General features: G+C 39.5%; 1 protein-coding gene across 1 annotated transcript in view; it reads right to left on the bottom strand.

Annotated features, from left to right (window-relative positions):
• LOC139462184 (FMRFamide neuropeptides-like) overlaps positions 1–13,499 on the bottom strand; it is a 28,331-nt gene extending 14,832 nt beyond the window's left edge. The window contains exons 1-2 of the mRNA XM_071243738.1: positions 13,313–13,499; positions 1,298–1,460 (exon numbers count right to left, since the gene is read on the bottom strand). Of these exons, the coding sequence (XP_071099839.1) occupies positions 1,298–1,421 (124 nt within the window). The 5' untranslated portion in view covers positions 1,422–1,460; positions 13,313–13,499. The remainder of the gene's footprint in view (positions 1–1,297; positions 1,461–13,312) is intronic.
• Between the last annotated feature and the right edge of the window lie 4,006 nt (positions 13,500–17,505).

Genomic DNA, 17,505 nt, shown 5'->3' with positions numbered 1-17,505 from the left:
TCGTTAAGCTGTAGCAGTATATATTTAAGCATTGAGGTAGTGAATGAGTGAGTGAGTTTTTACGCCTCTTTAAACAGTATTTCAGTAATATAACGGCGTGTCAGCTGTGGAGGTCTATGACTTTTACCACTTTCATGAAAACCACGAGCACGGGTATGGTGCTTAGAAACAAAGAAACAACGATCATAGCTTTATAGCACACCCAAGGGATGCAAATCTGCACAGCTAATTGCAGTGCATGGGACGATTGGGAAACCGGTGCCCTAGCATAGAAGCAGATTATAAAATATTGGTAAGAGACATTCTAGTGTTAAACGTGTGAGTTGAAGCAACGATGCTAAAAATGTGTGAGGTGAGCTTAACACGCTTTGAGCAGTGTTTCAATGTCACCGCTGCCTTTTAGCGTATCGAGGGAGAAGTAACGCCGATCGCTGAAGTGTACCCCTTTGGTAAAACCTACAAGCACGTGTATGGTGCTGGGAAATCAAGGGCGGTTATTGAGGCAAATATTGGATAGGTATGAACAAGGGACGCAATTCAATACCACCAATGAGCCTCAAACATCCCTCTTTTTGCAGAGGCCTGACTGTGTGTGCCTGTGAGTGTGCGTGCGTGTGTGTGCGTGTGAGTGTGAGTGTGAGTGTGTGTGTCAGTGTCTGTCTCTGTGTCTGTGCCGGTGCGGAAGCCAACAAATTGTAAGTTAACAATGCCCACATGACACAAAAATCATTAAATGACATCAAATACCATTCTTATTCTTTTGGGCATTCTTTTATGACGTTTTCTCTTCGCTTAATATATGAACTGGAGTAACTCTTTGACTTGACATGCAAAGGGTGGGATATTCGTTCATTTTATTTATGAACTCCCCCATCCTAAAACAGGTCATTATCGAAATTGTTTTGCAATTTCCACATTTCTTTTCATTTGGACCCACGACAATATCGCTTTCCCAATATTAACATCTGAACTAATATACTGGAAGAATCTTTTAGCGTGTACTTTTTAACCCAACGAAATCAGTAATGTATGTCATAGGAGAGTTGAATACATACTAATGGATTTCATTTAACATACATCCACTAGTTTATCCCTGTTCCTTTTCGATATTGTCAAATATCGACGCAGCGACCTTTCTGGTTCTCAGTTTTATGACGTTATCATTTGCTCCATGCGATTTAATCGTCATATCAATTAGTAAACACAGACACGTTTTCGGAATGAATACTTTTGAGAAAATACAAAATTATGTTCCGATTGTCAGGCTTCTTTTGAATGTGAGAAGTTGGCATCTTACCGCTCAGGATTGCACAGATTCTGGAGTTGACGGGTTTGTTGCAGAAGTCGCTGAAGCCGTTGATGCAGCTGATCCACTTGATGAGCACGACTGCCAGCAGGGCTACAGATGTCCAGGGCCGCATAACTTGGCCTTCTGCTAGACCACGGAACAGGGGACCCTTCTGTAACACAAGAGTAAATCTGTCAAATAATGGCCAACACGGACAAGTATCAATGCAGTCGAGCCTTCTGTAACACAAGGGTAAGTCTGTCAAATATCGGCCAACACGGACGAGCATGAATGCAGTCGAGCCTTCTGTAACACAAGAGTAAGTCTGTCAAATATCGGCCAACACGGACAAGTATCAATGCAGCCAAGCCTTCTGTAACACAAGAGTAAGTCTGTCAAATATCGGCCAACAAGGACAAGTATCAATGCAGTCAAGCCTTCTGTAACACAAGAGTCAGTCTGTCAAATAACGGCAAACAAGGACAAGCATGAATGCAGTCGAGCCTTCTGTAACACAAGAGTAAGTCTGTCAAATATCGGCCAACAAGAACAAGCATCAATGCAGTCGAGCCTTTTGTCAATATAAGACGTCAATGCCAGAGAACACACAAGCATCAGTATTGTGAAACCTTATTTAACACACGAGCCAATCCGTCAAAAAACAGTCAACCCGTCCGTATGTAGCAAGTCATATATTGAGAAGCATCAGAATAAGGCCCCGTGGAGACCCGGGTGATGATAGGTCTCCAGCACTCTATTTGCCTGTGAGTATTGTTTTACGCCGCTTTTAGCAATATTCCGGCAAATTCACGGCGGGGGACACCAGAAATGGGTTTCACACATTGAACCCAATCGAACCCTGACCTTCAGCGTGACGAGAGAACGCATTAACCACTAGGCTACCTCACCTCCCCTTCCTGCAAGAGTCGATTAAATGCAATCGGATTTTCGGATTCAGCAACTTGGTTGATTGTGTGTCATCATGTGAGATTGCTCATGCTGTCAGTCACTGGTTTGTTAAGTCCATACTCCAACATGTACAGAACGCCGTGATATAAGCAGAGGAGCTAACCACAGTCTCGGAGATAGGCCTTCACACACATAACGTTCACACAGAGCATCGCTCACCAAGTCTATTTCTACACGCACACAAGGTCAGATCAGGGTAATGGTTTCATATTTCTAGGAGACCGACCATTTCATGTACTGGGAGTGGGCAAGGACGTTTGTTTTAAACAGATAATTTTTTCCAGACTAAAATTGGAAAGATCGACCTCAGGTTTTACAAAACAAAGATTGCAAACAAGATATTTTTCGGTCACTGCTTCAAACCATGAATGATTTCTGTGAAAACAAAACAAATTTCCAAACATTTTTAAGACGTGTCGGATGTCTTAGAAATGTTTTGAATTTTTGGTTTTCACAGAAATCATTCATGGTTTGAAATATCTTGTTTGCAACAAAAATCACAGCCCCCTCCGCACACCTCCACACCCAAAATATTTAACTCGACATGAACAATTATCTTTCACACAAAAATAGCGATATCGATTATTTTGAAGGATATTAAGAGACGCGGCTGTTTGTGATCTAACCCTAAACCACGTTCGGTTGTTTAGGGTTGTATTTGTTGTCACTGTCCATTGTGTTAAATATTTTGGTATTGTTTTGTCCATATTGAATAAAACGCTAACAAAATCTATTCTGGTGCAGCACGTTTACCATTTAAAAAGATAATTCTCATGCTATGTACTTCTATCTCGTTGTGTGCACTAGCTGAAGAAATAAAGTTTCATTTAACCAATCAATAATTAATACTCGACGTGGAAACCTCTTGCTGAAAGAAACTTTCCTAACAAGGTTTCAACGGTAATTATATTTACAAAGAAAACAAATGAACCCTAATTTGAAATTCAAGTCTCCCCACTATGAATCCAATCTCAGAGGTATATACGAAAATAATACCTACCCTATATTACCCATGCCTATCAAGTGACACCGGCGCGAATATTATAAAAATTCGTCTTAATTAACTCTCCTGATGTATAGGGTTCGTTTAGATTATCTTCCTGCGATCAATGGTTGGTGTAAACAATTCCATACCAACATTCATTATGTACTCAAGGATGAACATCTTAGGCCAATTTGTAGGATATCTGGAGACAGTGGCAGGCTGTTTATGTCGTTAATCATCCGGCCTCGTGGTTAGGAGCAGTTGTAAGACAGGTCGTCTTTGTTTCTCCGCGAAGTAAACACTGGGGCATTATTCTAACCAGCGCATGAGGACAGTTAAAATCAGCTCGTTATTTCTAAATTTCCTTTTCACGTTCACGGTAATTTTAATAACTACTGCATCGAGACAAGAACTGAGTTACTAAAAATCGCCATTCGCTTATCAATATTCGTCGGTTGGCGTCCAGTCTTATTTACTCGCCTCCTATCATTGCTAAGAAGATAAATATATATATATATATATATATATATATATATATATATATATATATATATATATATATATATATATATATATATATATAATAACTTAATTCATTTTCCTCAATTAACAATTAGAAATATTCTTTGACGTTTTGTCACAGATAACATGACATATTAAATGTACACGGAATTCACAAATACGCAATATGTCTTGATATTGTGTCTGTTGTTTCGAAGGCTTTCAATTACTGCAAAAAGGCAAATTAGAAAGTTCTTAAAATTGTTAATTGTTTTTTTATTCAACGGAATGGAAGGATAGAAACAAATGCCATGAAACGTATTGCAATGCGGCTTACGTTCTATACCAGGCAGAGATTGCAACAGGGCTTACGTTCTTTAAAAGAAAATCTAGGAAATTGAAACCGTGTTGATTTAGATTGTTTCGATTGTTTTTCCTTTGCCGTAATCCTAACGCGAGACCTTTTCGGAAACTCTTTAAAACAAAAACCGTCTATTAATGATGAGCTAATCACACGTTTTTGTTTAATTCAATTCTAAACAAATTCTCCTAACGTTTTCGTCAAAAATATAAGTCGTTTTAGACTGAGTGCTAATAAACTAATCTTAATGTAGAACGTGTGCTCGTGTGTTCACAACACAGTGAAAGTGTCCCATCTGATATGCTTAAAATGTTTGTTGTATAATGTATTGCTTTTAACCCCACCATCAGCACTCTGGTCAGCGCCCAGTCATTGTCTTAGCATTATCGGTGTCAAGAAACGTGACGTATTGGTATAGGGACACAATACCACGGAAAATATCTTTCACGAAGAAATAACGATATCGATTAGTGTTTTAGGTTATGTACAGACGAAGTTGATCGCAATCTAACCCGTAACCGTGGTCGGTTGTATTAGGTCCTATTTGTTGGCTAAGTCCATTGTGTTATATTCATATATTGATATGGGTTTTTTTCCATATTGAATAACACGGATTAAACATGAATTAGAACTATATTTCGAAAAGTATAATTCTGTTTTATATAATTTAAGGGATCGTTTTGAATACCAAATTTTGAAAAAGAAATATTCCAAAGGTAAACATGGATATTTCATTAGGATACAATGAAATAGTAAGTATTATTGTATTTTCTGAAGAAATGAATAAATCATTTATTACGACTACAAATTGAAAATTACTACAATTCATTGTTGTTGCATTATTGCCTGTTTCCTAAGGTTACGCGAATTATTCCCAATATGTTTGCCCAGAATAGGTTTTCATCTTATCTCAATGAGTCCATAACATTTTACATATCTATTTGCAATCTCAACATTTATCTAGTTATTGCAACTGAAGGAATGGTTCATTATCTCCGAAAGGAATTGACTATTATCAATGACCACTCATGTCCAATCTATAGCTTTCTTCAGCAATCTGTCCAATGTTTAACGCTTGGCTTGCCATCATTATTATGCGATAGTGATTCACATTCACACAGTAAACACATTCTTACGATGTAGTTGAAATCATACAATTGAGATTTCTATATGATCATTGAAATGGTGTTGTTGCTTTTATAATTTACAATTATTCCAGGACATACTATGGTTATATACTCTACAAGGATTTCACTGCGACAATACATCGTTTATGATCTTTGACACCCTCAAAATCTTTGCAGTTTCATTCGATGTTTTCAAGATCATAAATGCACAAACTGTTGTAATTATATTGCTGTAGAGCATTAAGCACCAACATCTTCAAAGGCCCCCAAAAGCAAAGACTTCCAGTGTTCTCAACAAGCAAGGAAAAGATTTTGTACTTTATTTGTTTACAGCGGCTAACTCTGACCCATGCCAAGTCAGAAGGGACTCGTTTGTTGCAGTTAAAATACATACAGATAGTTGATTGGTACGGGGGACGTTCACGAAACGCAGTGATAGAGCCCATGGGGCTGCGATGTCCGTATCCCCATAAAGAGTAATCTATTAGGCACGTAAGGAGTGAAATAGCGATGAGATACAATACCCCGGGGGTCTCGGGTCAGGGGAGTAATGCTTCTGCTTGTTTCATGCATCAGTCTGTGAGAAGTGACGGCGGAATAGCGGGATAGCGCACCGTTATTCATGGCGGGGCACGTTCTGGGGGTTTATTACTTATGGTAGTGGTCCTGAACGATGTCTTCTTTTAGATATTTCGAGATTCAATCACATGTTTGTCAAAGTAGTAGATTTGTGAAATAATGTAAATTATTTCTTGGCGGCCAGGTTCGTCTTCATGATTTTTGGTTTGTCATCCAAACGTTAAACATCTGAGATCTTCACTTTGGACATTCCTCAACCGTTTATTGGAGGCTATATTCAACCACATAACGATTCCTTGTCGGCTCCTCAAATTGGTAAACGTTAAGTATTGCATTTGGGGTTTTTTCCCACACGAAGCCGTGAAATAACTTAAGCATCGTCCAAAGCGGCGTTAAACCAAACTGATTCACTCTCTATTTTGCTTTCATCATGTTTGGATTGCGTTTCTTTGCGGACGGACATAAATAACTTAACGGCATTGATATGACACAGGAGTTTGTATTGTCCTTAATATCGGAATACGGAACTTCCATAAACAAACAAAATTCAAACAGAAGTCTAACTTTTTTTAAACCCCATACTTTCAACTTGATATAATACCAGCGAGGTTTGCCGAAAGTTGATCAGGGACTAACCGCGGACATTTCAATATTCCATTTCCAGTTTTCAACATGCCGCACATTCATATACAGAAGCGGGAAGATTCACTTCTTTTGTGGCTTGATCGATAGAAGCCAGATTGTAACGTAATTATTGAAGACATTCCAATTCGTATCTCAATAGCACATGTTATTAGCAAAACCCTTCTTCCTGTTAATGTCAAATGGACGAGGGGCGGGCCGGGTTGAATATAACGACAAGCTTTGCGCTGTGATATCTGTGGTTTGTGTTGTCTCGGTCATGCATAATGTAACGGTTATCTCTGAGGTTCCGTATATATATCATGGGTTGTTATCTCTGACCAAGCCTTCATAGAATCGCCCCTGTCATGTGTTTTTTGTTTGGCATCATACCCGAGCTCGTGGGTTTCAGCTTACTGCTGAAAACCTATCTGCCTCACTCCTGGCTTTCCTTCCACAACATGCTGACACACAGTGTGTGTGTGTGCGTGCGTGCGTGCGTGCGTGCGTGCGTGTGTGTGTGTGTGTGTTAATTGGAGTGTACCCGTAGACCAGGGCACGCTTACCCTTTTCGGAAACACTCGGTTTCACCACTGATTTTTAGCGCTTCACTGCTATTTCTCCTCTTACGCTCGATGGAATCTGTTTCTTCGAATGATTGAGGCTGCTTATTCTCTGGCGTTGACGTTTTATATCTAACGTCGCATTCGTGCGTGATTTCGTGTGTGTGTGCGTGCGTGCGTGCGTGCGTGCGTGCGTGCGTGCGTGCGTGAGAGAGAATGTATCTGCGTAGACTCCGAGCCGACAACAGACCTTCCGCTCTCCGTTCTGACGCTCTACCCACTAGACCAGTAAAGCAGCAGATGCCTTCATCCATTGTAGTTCTAAGGTTTAAGTTACCCCGCTGTAAAGTTGTAAACTTTTGTTTTTCATTCATTTAATAACATTAAATCTCCAAAACATCGTATATTCTAGTGAGTCGTTAGATGTAAGTGAGATTTTAACCCGAAGCCTTCAGAGAGAAGGATTGCAGGCAAGTGTTAAGGAAGCACTTTTCCATATGTTGTTCTTATACGCATTGGATACCAATTCGCCATGATCATGTGCACGTTACTGATAAAACATGTTCCTATTTTTGTATCAAACTGTGAAGACAGCTAAAGCATTGACATGTAAGGAGAGACAGATGTTACTGATACTTGACACCCACACCCTTGAAATGATCCAAAGTAAACCATTGCTGTTCTTTAAATACCACTGGGCCTTTGTTGAACGAGTCAGTCAAAGCGCGTGACATAACTCTTTTCCACCACACGGGAAATCACAGGCTTGGTACATTTTATTATTTGACAAATAACCGTGTAAGAAAATACCTCCGCGGAACATAACCAAGTTATTTTGAATTTTCTTACCAAACTCGGATGAAGAATCTACCAAAATGGACAGGCTACTGGGTTGGCACAGTTTCTGATGTTAGATTTTAAAACATTATGGGTTTTGTTCATTAAATCAATCTCCACCATGCAATAGCCTTAGGGGGGCTCCAGAGATGCTGATGTTTTCTAGAAATAAGGACATATTCCTCTAACGGACCCTTAATCTGATTCCAACCTTACCAAAACTCTATTAGGTTGGTAAAAACTTGGCAGGGAAGTGACAGTGATGCCGATGCCGAAGGTAGAATGGTGAAGATTAGAGGTAAGTTTGGTAAACACTGCTAATACACTAATGCTACTACACCGATGCTATTAGGCATTGCATTACACAGTCTGACCTCTGTGTCTACCTACGCTGCCAGATTGTGTTCGAGAGAGATTCGCCTCCAGCGACAGGACAAAATAGCAACATTGTTGAGTTTTGACTTAGAGACAAGCTGCCTTGTTTTTCTGTTCATACATTTGACACACTTTTGTGAATGTCATTAGTTGTGTTGGGTTAGATTTTTAGCCTTTAGTTTCCACCAATTACAGTTTGACATTGAATAGTCTTTTGGGGAGTAGTGTCATCAGTCGTATTTACTTCAATTATCAAAGAATCAATGTATCTGAAGAAGACCCTTAGGAACCTGTAGAAAATGCCTCCACTGTGGAATCGGTAATGTCATACTTCTTCATCTGGTCTCTTTCCACATTTGAGCTAAGCACTGTGAGAGGGGTATTTACGTCAGTGAAGAGATAGAGTTACTCAATAGGGTCTCAAAAACTGAGGTGATCAATAAAAACGGACATATTCGTGAGTGTACATTCCCGATTGTGTCTCTTTGTTCAGAGTTACGTATTTTGTGCGTGTCAGAGACACATGATTGGGGGTTCGAATCCAAGTTTCGACCTGATTATGTTTCTAGTTTCGTCCGCACCATACCCATGCTCACGGGCTTAATAAAAGTGGTAAACGTCTAAGTCCTGTTGACTTCTGACTTTCCTCCCACATCAATCTGACTCGCCATGATATAAATGAAGTACAATTCAAAGCGTCGTTAAGCCAACTCACTCATTCACTTACTCACTGGTTGTGTCATATTTATTATATTTTTATTTATGATTATTATTAAATATATTCAAAGCATTGAGATATTTAGTGACCATTATTGTTCCTTATAATAACAAATATAAATTTGGACTACGTTTACTTAACTAGTCCCTTATATCCAAATACGTGACTTTCATTACGTGCAAAATTCAAGTAGTCGTCTAAATTATTAAAATTATCCACGTACAACTTCTGAAGCAATTGGGATTTGTCCGTTTTCAAAAAAGGTAACATGATTTATTCAGAACAAAATTTTATGTGTTCTTCAATATAAGACTTATCAAGGGTTACATCAACCGTTCTAGATTTTATTAACGGCTCCCTAGTGCTTTGTTATATGATCATGCCATATGTCGGTTTCAGACAGTTTCCTTGACTGGTTTCCAACCCTATAACAGGTTTATGAAAATCTTTTATTTTGTGGAAAGTGTCCGTTTGCTTCAATACAGATGGAAAGACGTTGTCGCAACTGGCGCCAGTTAACACTAAGACGTCTTTGCGGTCTACCGCTGTGCGGTGTAAAGAAACAAACACATATTCTCATGCAAATTGTGTTAGTGGCGGGTGCTACCGTTAGGGCAAGACATGCTTACCCTCTTTCGAACACCTGGTGTCATCACTGATTTTCAGTGATCCATCCATATATTTTTCACCGTTAATTCTCATTTTACGCCCAATGGAATCTGTTTCGGGGGATAATCGACACTGACTTTATATTTGGAGAACGCGACCATTAGTCAATGCATTATATGGCTCATAATCTTGTCTCTGTCATCATAACGAATAATTACAAACAGTCGAAACTAAACTGAAAGTGGGTCGTTGTTCTGATCGCTCTGTGGAAAGACACCGTTGGCTTAAGATACTCGCCACACTACCCTGTTCTTGTGGAGGTGGTACCAGTCGTGTCGCTGGTAGTATGTTTGACAGAGTATTGGGCGCAAGACGGTTTATAATCTTATTGCGGTAATTAACGTGACAGTAATAGCGACGTGAGTTGAGAGGATGAGGACGGTGGTACTGCTCATCTGGTTACAGAAGGAAGAGATGCATTTACTGGAACTCTGCTAGACAAGCCAGATGCTCAAATAGAGTAGTCCATCTACTGTACTCGTAAAAGTAGTCGGAGTCCTTGTAAATAACTCACTGACTTAAGTTGTAAATATAAAACGTCAACGCCAGAGAATGACCATTCTCGATTATCCCCCGAAACAGATTCCAGTTGGGGTAAACGGTACACTAGCGGTGGTAATCACATGAAAGGATCACTAAGCATCAGCGATAGCACCAGATGTTCACGAAAAGGGTATTATGTGAATGTCCTTAAAAAATAGGTGAGTGAGTGAGTTTGGTTTACGCCGCTTTTAACAGTATTCCAGTCATATCGTGGCGTGTCAGCTTAATGTGGGAGGAAAGCCCGAAGTGATGCAGGTCTCAGACGTTTACTACTTCGGTGAAACCCACGAGCACGGGTATGGTGCTGAAAAACCTAGAAACATAATCGGGGCGAACCGGGATTCGAACCCACAATCATAGGTTTCTGGCGTGCCCAAGGGACGCAACTCTGTACAGCGAATCGCGGCGCCTTAGACGACTGGGCCACCCGTACCCCCTTATAAATAGGTATTTTATAGATTACATAATCTTTATGTTACATATACATTCTAACATGCTGTATATCGAAAAGAAGTGTTCTTTGTTAATTAAAAGACTATTTTGAATATTTCTTCTACAGTGGTGACTAAAGGTCATGAAAAGTGTGTTTATATATCAGTATTTGTTAGTCGGAAAATATCAGTACAATACAGCTTGTAAATGAATACGATTAAGCGTCCTGGTTGTCAACAGTGTAAATTTCGTGATCTCGAGAAACCATAGAATATAGAAACAATAGAAACCATAACTATTTGTATTCTTTAAAATGAATGAGAGTCAGAATGGTGTGTTGACAATCAGACGACGCTTCACTTTCTTCCATAACCTCTAGATACCAATATCGTCTACTCTCCATTCGAAACAGTTTATCTCCGACGAATGGGGACATTTTCCATTCATGTATATCTATGTATTGAGTCAGTAACGTTACCTAACGTTCCCACTTAATTTGTTCTTGGCCTTAAATATCAAAACAGAATTCTGTACAAATACTGTCAAAATGGGATTGTAATGGGTTCGTAGTTATAAGACAATGTTTTCATTACAAATTTGGTTTTGAATTGGTATTCTATACCAGCGATAGGTTCGGTAATCTTTACCTATTCACCTTCTGGATTAAGCTGAAAATGAAACTGGTCTTCTGTCGAGCCTGCGAGAGCGCGTAAAAGTATGAGATTGTGGTAGATACATCAGTGTGTGAGTGAGTGAGGTTAATGCCGCTTTTAACTGTATTCCAGTTATGTGACGGCGTGTCAGCTCAGTGTGTGAGGAAAGCCCGAAGTGATGCAGGTCCTAGAGATTTACCACTTTGGTGAAACATATGAACATGGCCATGACAAATCTAGACACATAATTCGAACCCTCGATTAATGGTTTCAAGCACGCCTAAGTGGCGCGACACTGCAAAGCGAGTTGCGATACATAGATGACAGGGTTCACCGTGTCCCGGAACAAAACATAGTCCGATATATGCAAGGGATTGAATTTATAAGAACGGACTGATTTACATTTCGCAGTCTGACGCATCAGTGACCAAAATTGGACTGATGCAATTCCCTTTTTTGACTTGTACCATATGTTCACGTTGTTTTTAGATGAACATTTGACTTGCCTTTGCATGTATTTGTTACGGGTACCACCAGTGGGGCAGGTTCGGCTTACTGTTTCGTGAACATCTGGTACTAACACCATTCGATAGTGATTCATAAAGACATGACATAGTCGGAATCGTACACTCGACTTTTAGCAGAGATTTCTATTTACAATATACACCACTTCGCATAACCTCATTGATACGTCTGTAAAGCCTTGGCAATACATCATGACTGTTAGATATATTTGATAGCATACTCAAGTTCTCTACATGTACCTTTACTGCCTTGTCTCAAAGAAATCACCAATGATACGACAATTACCTCCGTTATTTGACGTTTTCACCGTTCATAGTTTCGACATACGCGATGGGACGCGATTTCAGTGGATAAGTTAGAGCTTTCTTACATTTCAACTTATGATGTAATCTAGAGTAGTCTTATTGCAAACATTACATATTTTTCTATATAATTTGAAATGCATGCCCAAAATATCAAAAACCAAGTTCAGTACCTTGTTAGCACAGACCATAAAATATTTTTAGTTAAAAAACCAAGATTAAATTTTATATTCCGGCAAAGCCCTTCAGAATGCTAACTGTCTTATCTTTAAATGGAGCATTGTTCGAATATTCATTTAAAAAATTGCAGATTTCAAACGTCTTCCAACCAGACAAGTGACTGAATATACGGTGTGTGTCAATGACACTTTTTAAGACATCCAGCTCGTTCTCGCCGCTTTTCTTCATCGCTCTTCAAACTAATTCAACTATACCCTTGTGTCTACCGAGTGCTTGATATAGAACTCGCAGGCGTCAGAAAGCCATTGCCGTCTCACCTCTCACGGGAAGATTCAAACTGTTGAGGACATTTCGCGTGACGCTATTATCTAGTTGCTGGAATCTGGTTAAAATGTTAAGAAGAACAGCCTGCAAGTCGTCAGTCTTATCTTCACAGTGTAATTATCACATGATGCTAAATTACACATGTTCTGAAGGAATCAATGGTTGTGGATTGATAGCGAGGTTTGATTCATGACGTGTGTCGCTGTGAAATTGATACCCGCCTTCATTACATGACGTACACCTGCTATACGGATTAAACTTACAGTCGCTAACTATGCATACACGAGTCTGTTGGTCATGTCGATGGGGATGGTTCGAATATGGTAATACTTGTAATTTTAAACAGGGTCGAAATTGGTTTCGAAAAATGGCAATATATATGAACTAAAGAAAAAAGTTTTTAACCAATACACTTTATTATACATTTGGGTTGAAATTCTTTTTGTCTTCATTAATTAACTTTTAAACCATTTCTACAGCTGCATAAATAAATCTGTGTTGAATAGTTCAATTATTAAATTTGATACTTCATCTGCAACTGATATATCGTTAAGCTCGCGCTATGTCTTGTCCACATCGTAACAAGTACATGTGCATTTACATACATAACTAGTTGCTATTGGCTACACGTCAAATATTCATAAATACCTATTCATGAACTTCACATAATAAAATGTCACATATTGAAACAAATATAAATTTCTCCTTGTCTTGTGGTAGACATCCTCACTTTTCTTGCAGAATAAAATAGTTGACTTACCTGTTTTCAATATCCTTGGTGTGTAGTGGTCTAGCGTGTGTCCGTACGGCCCCTATACCCTGTGCGCTCGGAACTGTGGGTTAGTCAATGGAAGAAACTATGTACGGTGCGTCTTTTATCCCACAAGTCACGTGACCCATGAGTGGATGTGGGCAAAGTTTAAACAATACTTTTGGACCTCCCACACACTCTATCAATATGCAAATGTGCTCGCAAAGCAGTTTAGTCAGCCTTGTCCACCAAGCCCGCTCCAACAGCCCATGTTTAGCCAGCAAGTGGAAGTTTCTACCAATTATCGTCATGTTCTAAATGATCATTGATCGGGCCATTGCACGGACAAGCGGTGTATGAATTTTGACTGCGCCATCGGTTCAATCAGCCGGGCACGCAAGCTGCAAAGATGGTCGCTTAATTTCATTGTCAGTGCAGCGGCCTGGACTTATCCCTGGCAGGATGTTCGACCATCTCGTGATTTGAGAATCACAAAGACAAAAGCGATGAAAAAATCAAATAACACAAACTTTCATATTAGATTGTGAAAGTGCCGGCAAGACTTCATAACTAGCTTGGGAACGTCTCAGAAGGATAGAATCGCCATTCGTCTTGTAAACATGTCCTTCAATAACAAGCTGTTGTTTCATTCAAATAAGAAACGGAGTGGTTCATTATCTACCGAAAACTTGATGCTTTGTTTTAGAGCTGTGTTTAAGCAATTGTTCATGATTAATCAATAATTTTTGTTTTTGTCGTTTACGTGTTTTGGGGATCAATATAATTAGAAATTAGGCTAATCTGGATTGTTTGACCTTGGACATGATATTGTGACCCTGAAAACAGTTGGCTAATGACGACATGCAATAAGTCGCTCCCTATTTCAAATATGACACGTTTGATAGATTGTCACACCTCACTGTCACGGAAGCAATTTAGCATGGTGAAACAACTATTACCAACAGCTTAAACAAATGTTAACATAGACGAAGTTTGACATTTAAACCTTGCAATGCAACCAACGCTATTTTTCAACACGACACTGCGCACTATCAATACTCTTTACAAACTTTCCAAAGAAAAATAATTTATCTTCCAAATGTTTTCGTTAGTATGCTAATTACGTGTCTTTGCCTTCGTGTGCAAAAGTACGTCTTTCATCCTTGTATTTATCTGTTCATACGTTATATGTAGAGTAATATGTTATTTGATGTTAAAGCTGTAACAAACATTAAACGGACTGCTTAACTTAGCATTTGTTTATATGGAGCGTATACAGGAAGTAGTAATTAAGTTACAACTTCATTGTGTGAATATATATAGTACATTGTTGATGAGTTCATAAAATGAAACAAAAAAGTAAATAGCTTTTATTAAGTTTTAAAGAATAAGTTTGTATGATGGTGTATTAATGATTATCATCATTATTGCCATCATCGTTGTTAGTATCATCATGAATAAATATAGATTAAAATATAAAATGCAGCAAAGAGGGTTTAAGTGACTAACAACGCCAAAAGAACACGGAAGGACCGGTACAGCAAAAGCATTTGTAGTATTATAAGTACTACTATTATTATCACTCACTTACTTAGCGGTGGGGTAGCCTAGTGGTTAAAGCTTTCGCTCGTCACGCCGAAGACCCGGGTTCCCGACATGGGTACAATGTGTGAAGCCCATTTCTGGTGTCCCCCGCCGTGATATTGCTGGAATATTGCTAAAAGTGGTGTAAAACAATACTCACTTACTTGTACAAAAATAGTTGAGCGAAGTATCATGTTTGAGTATATTATCTCAGTCTCTTGCACTATAAAGGGCAAAACAGTATACCATAATGTCTTTTGTGTAATTGAAAATTGAAAGAACTTTTGTTAAATTTGACTATGTCTATTTTGCTATCCTCCATTCCTGCAACAGTTTGTAAAACGCAACCTGTGGCTGGGTAATTTTGTGTAAAACTAAATTGATTCAATGAAGACTGCGGTAACAAACGCATTTGCAACCACGTGACCCCCACCATGTTTGAATTGTTGTAAAAGTGTGCCGAAATTGTTTTATTCATTTCCACAGATAAGTTATCCACCAGCAGTTTTGTATTAAGTTATATTCACAATTTTTATATTTATAACACAAACATGTAGATGTAATCCTTGTGTGCTGACTAGGCGCCAGTTCAGTTCAGTGTTTCGATATAATACGGCTATCTTTAGATATTTTTAAGGGGCACGGATGGCCCAGTCGTCTAAGGCGCCGCGATTCGCTGTGCAGAGTTGTGTCCCTTGGGTACGCCAGAAACCTATGATTGTGGGTTCGAATTCCGGTTCGCCCCGATTATGTTTCAACGTTTGTCAGCACCATACCCGTGCTCGTGGGATTCGCCGAAGTAGTAAACGTCTAAGGCTTTCCTCCCACATTAAGCTGACACGCCGTGATATAATACACTCTGTCAGCATTTGATATATATGAATATTACTGCGACTCCACGCATTCCCTTCCCCAGTGGAATGATACATATCCTTACCTTAATCCAACCTTACCTTAACCCATAAAAGCGAAGTTTAATTAATGCGAGCAAATACCACTCAATTCTTTCGCTTTTAATTCACGCTCGCGTTAATTTCAAGATATACAGTCTGTAGCATTTATATGAGATGAGGAAGACAGAGCCAGCGTCTTCATGGCAGAAACCTGCCTGTCTCATTTAGACAGTGTGAGCATTACCAGGTACATGAAACGTTCAAGTATTGTCTTTTAACCCTCTCCGTTTCCAAACAGCCTCTTTCTCTTCAAATTCCCCCGGTTTAAACTGATTGAATTTGCCACTTTTCCCTGGATAAATGTGACTTGAGGATTGGCTTCCGCCAAGCACAGGTGCATCTTGCAGTATGAACCCCTTGTGGATTCCAGGGAACAGTCAGCACCCATTACTGGCGTTTAAAGAATACAATTGGAATTTTGCTGTGGTAATAGTAATAGAGGGTGTATAAGGGTAAGATTGATTGGCGGTTATTAGCCTGGTGGTAAAAGTGTCTGCCCGTCGTCCCGAAGACCCGTTTTCGATTCCCACATGGGACACATGACAACCCTCAACCCCAACACTCACTCACTCACTCACTCACTCACTCACTCACTCACTCAAAAGCGCAATAATCTTGAACGCGACGTTCACCCCCATTTCACCTCCCCATCTATCGAACAATGATCTGTCTGTTCCAAACTCGAATACTTTAATTGCTCTCACCACGCGCAAAACCCAATTTACTTTCATCGTCTTAAGTTTTAAGGGCCTGGTCAAAACAACTTTTTCGAGCTTGAAAGCAAAAATAATAAGCACCAGAAGGCATCACACGAAACATCAAGTAAAACGCATTCATTATTTTGAAAAATAAATTTTGCCAGAGAAACTGAAACAAGTTATTGTATCAGTCATTGTATCAGAAATGGAAAAAATAACATTAACAAGGATGAGTCATCACACAGCCTGTCTGTATTAGAAGCGCGCGTAACATGGTATGGCTGTGAAGGGTTGATGGAGTCGCATCAGCATAGACAAGACAAGGTCTTAATTATCACCAGTTTGACTCTGTTTCGGGGAGATAATGGGGTTATGGGGTAGCCTAGTGGTAGCGTTCGCTTGCCACGACGAAGGCCCGGGTTCGATTCTCCATATCGGTACAATGCGTGAAGAGCGTTTCAGGTGTCCCACGCCATCGTAGAGATCTTGCTAAACGCGGCGTAAAACCATACTCTCTCACTGGAACATAAAATGTAATTACACATGCAGTATCTGCTGTAACTACTAGTAACTACATTAACTACTACTACTACTACTACTACTACTACTACTACTGTACGGCGTATTGAGTCCTTCGCTTGGTCGACTGGCCTGAAAAGTGAAACAGAAGGCTTCCCACACGAAACCGTCAATGTGTGATTTTGCATCAAAATGTAAATGTAGATTATGCAACGAATTTAATGAGACTGTCCAACACATTGTCAGTGGATGCCCAGCTTTGGCACAAACACAGTATCTAAAGCGACATGATGGAGTGGCCCGATCTTTTTTATAACCGTCTTCACCATGCTTGTGGTTTTGACACATGGGTCCATCCATGGTACGACCCGGAATATGTAGAGGGCGTCAAGGAAAATATTAAATACAGAATTTTTTGGAATAGGCCCGTATACAGCCTATTGACGTG

Source organism: Haliotis cracherodii, unplaced genomic scaffold (genome assembly GCF_022045235.1).
Source record: "Haliotis cracherodii isolate W230 unplaced genomic scaffold, xgHalCrac1.p SCAF_15, whole genome shotgun sequence".
In the NCBI taxonomy this organism is placed as follows: Eukaryota; Metazoa; Mollusca; class Gastropoda; order Lepetellida; family Haliotidae; genus Haliotis; species Haliotis cracherodii.
The sequence above is the reverse complement of the archived record's forward strand: the minus strand, read 5'-3'. Positions and strand labels throughout refer to the sequence as shown.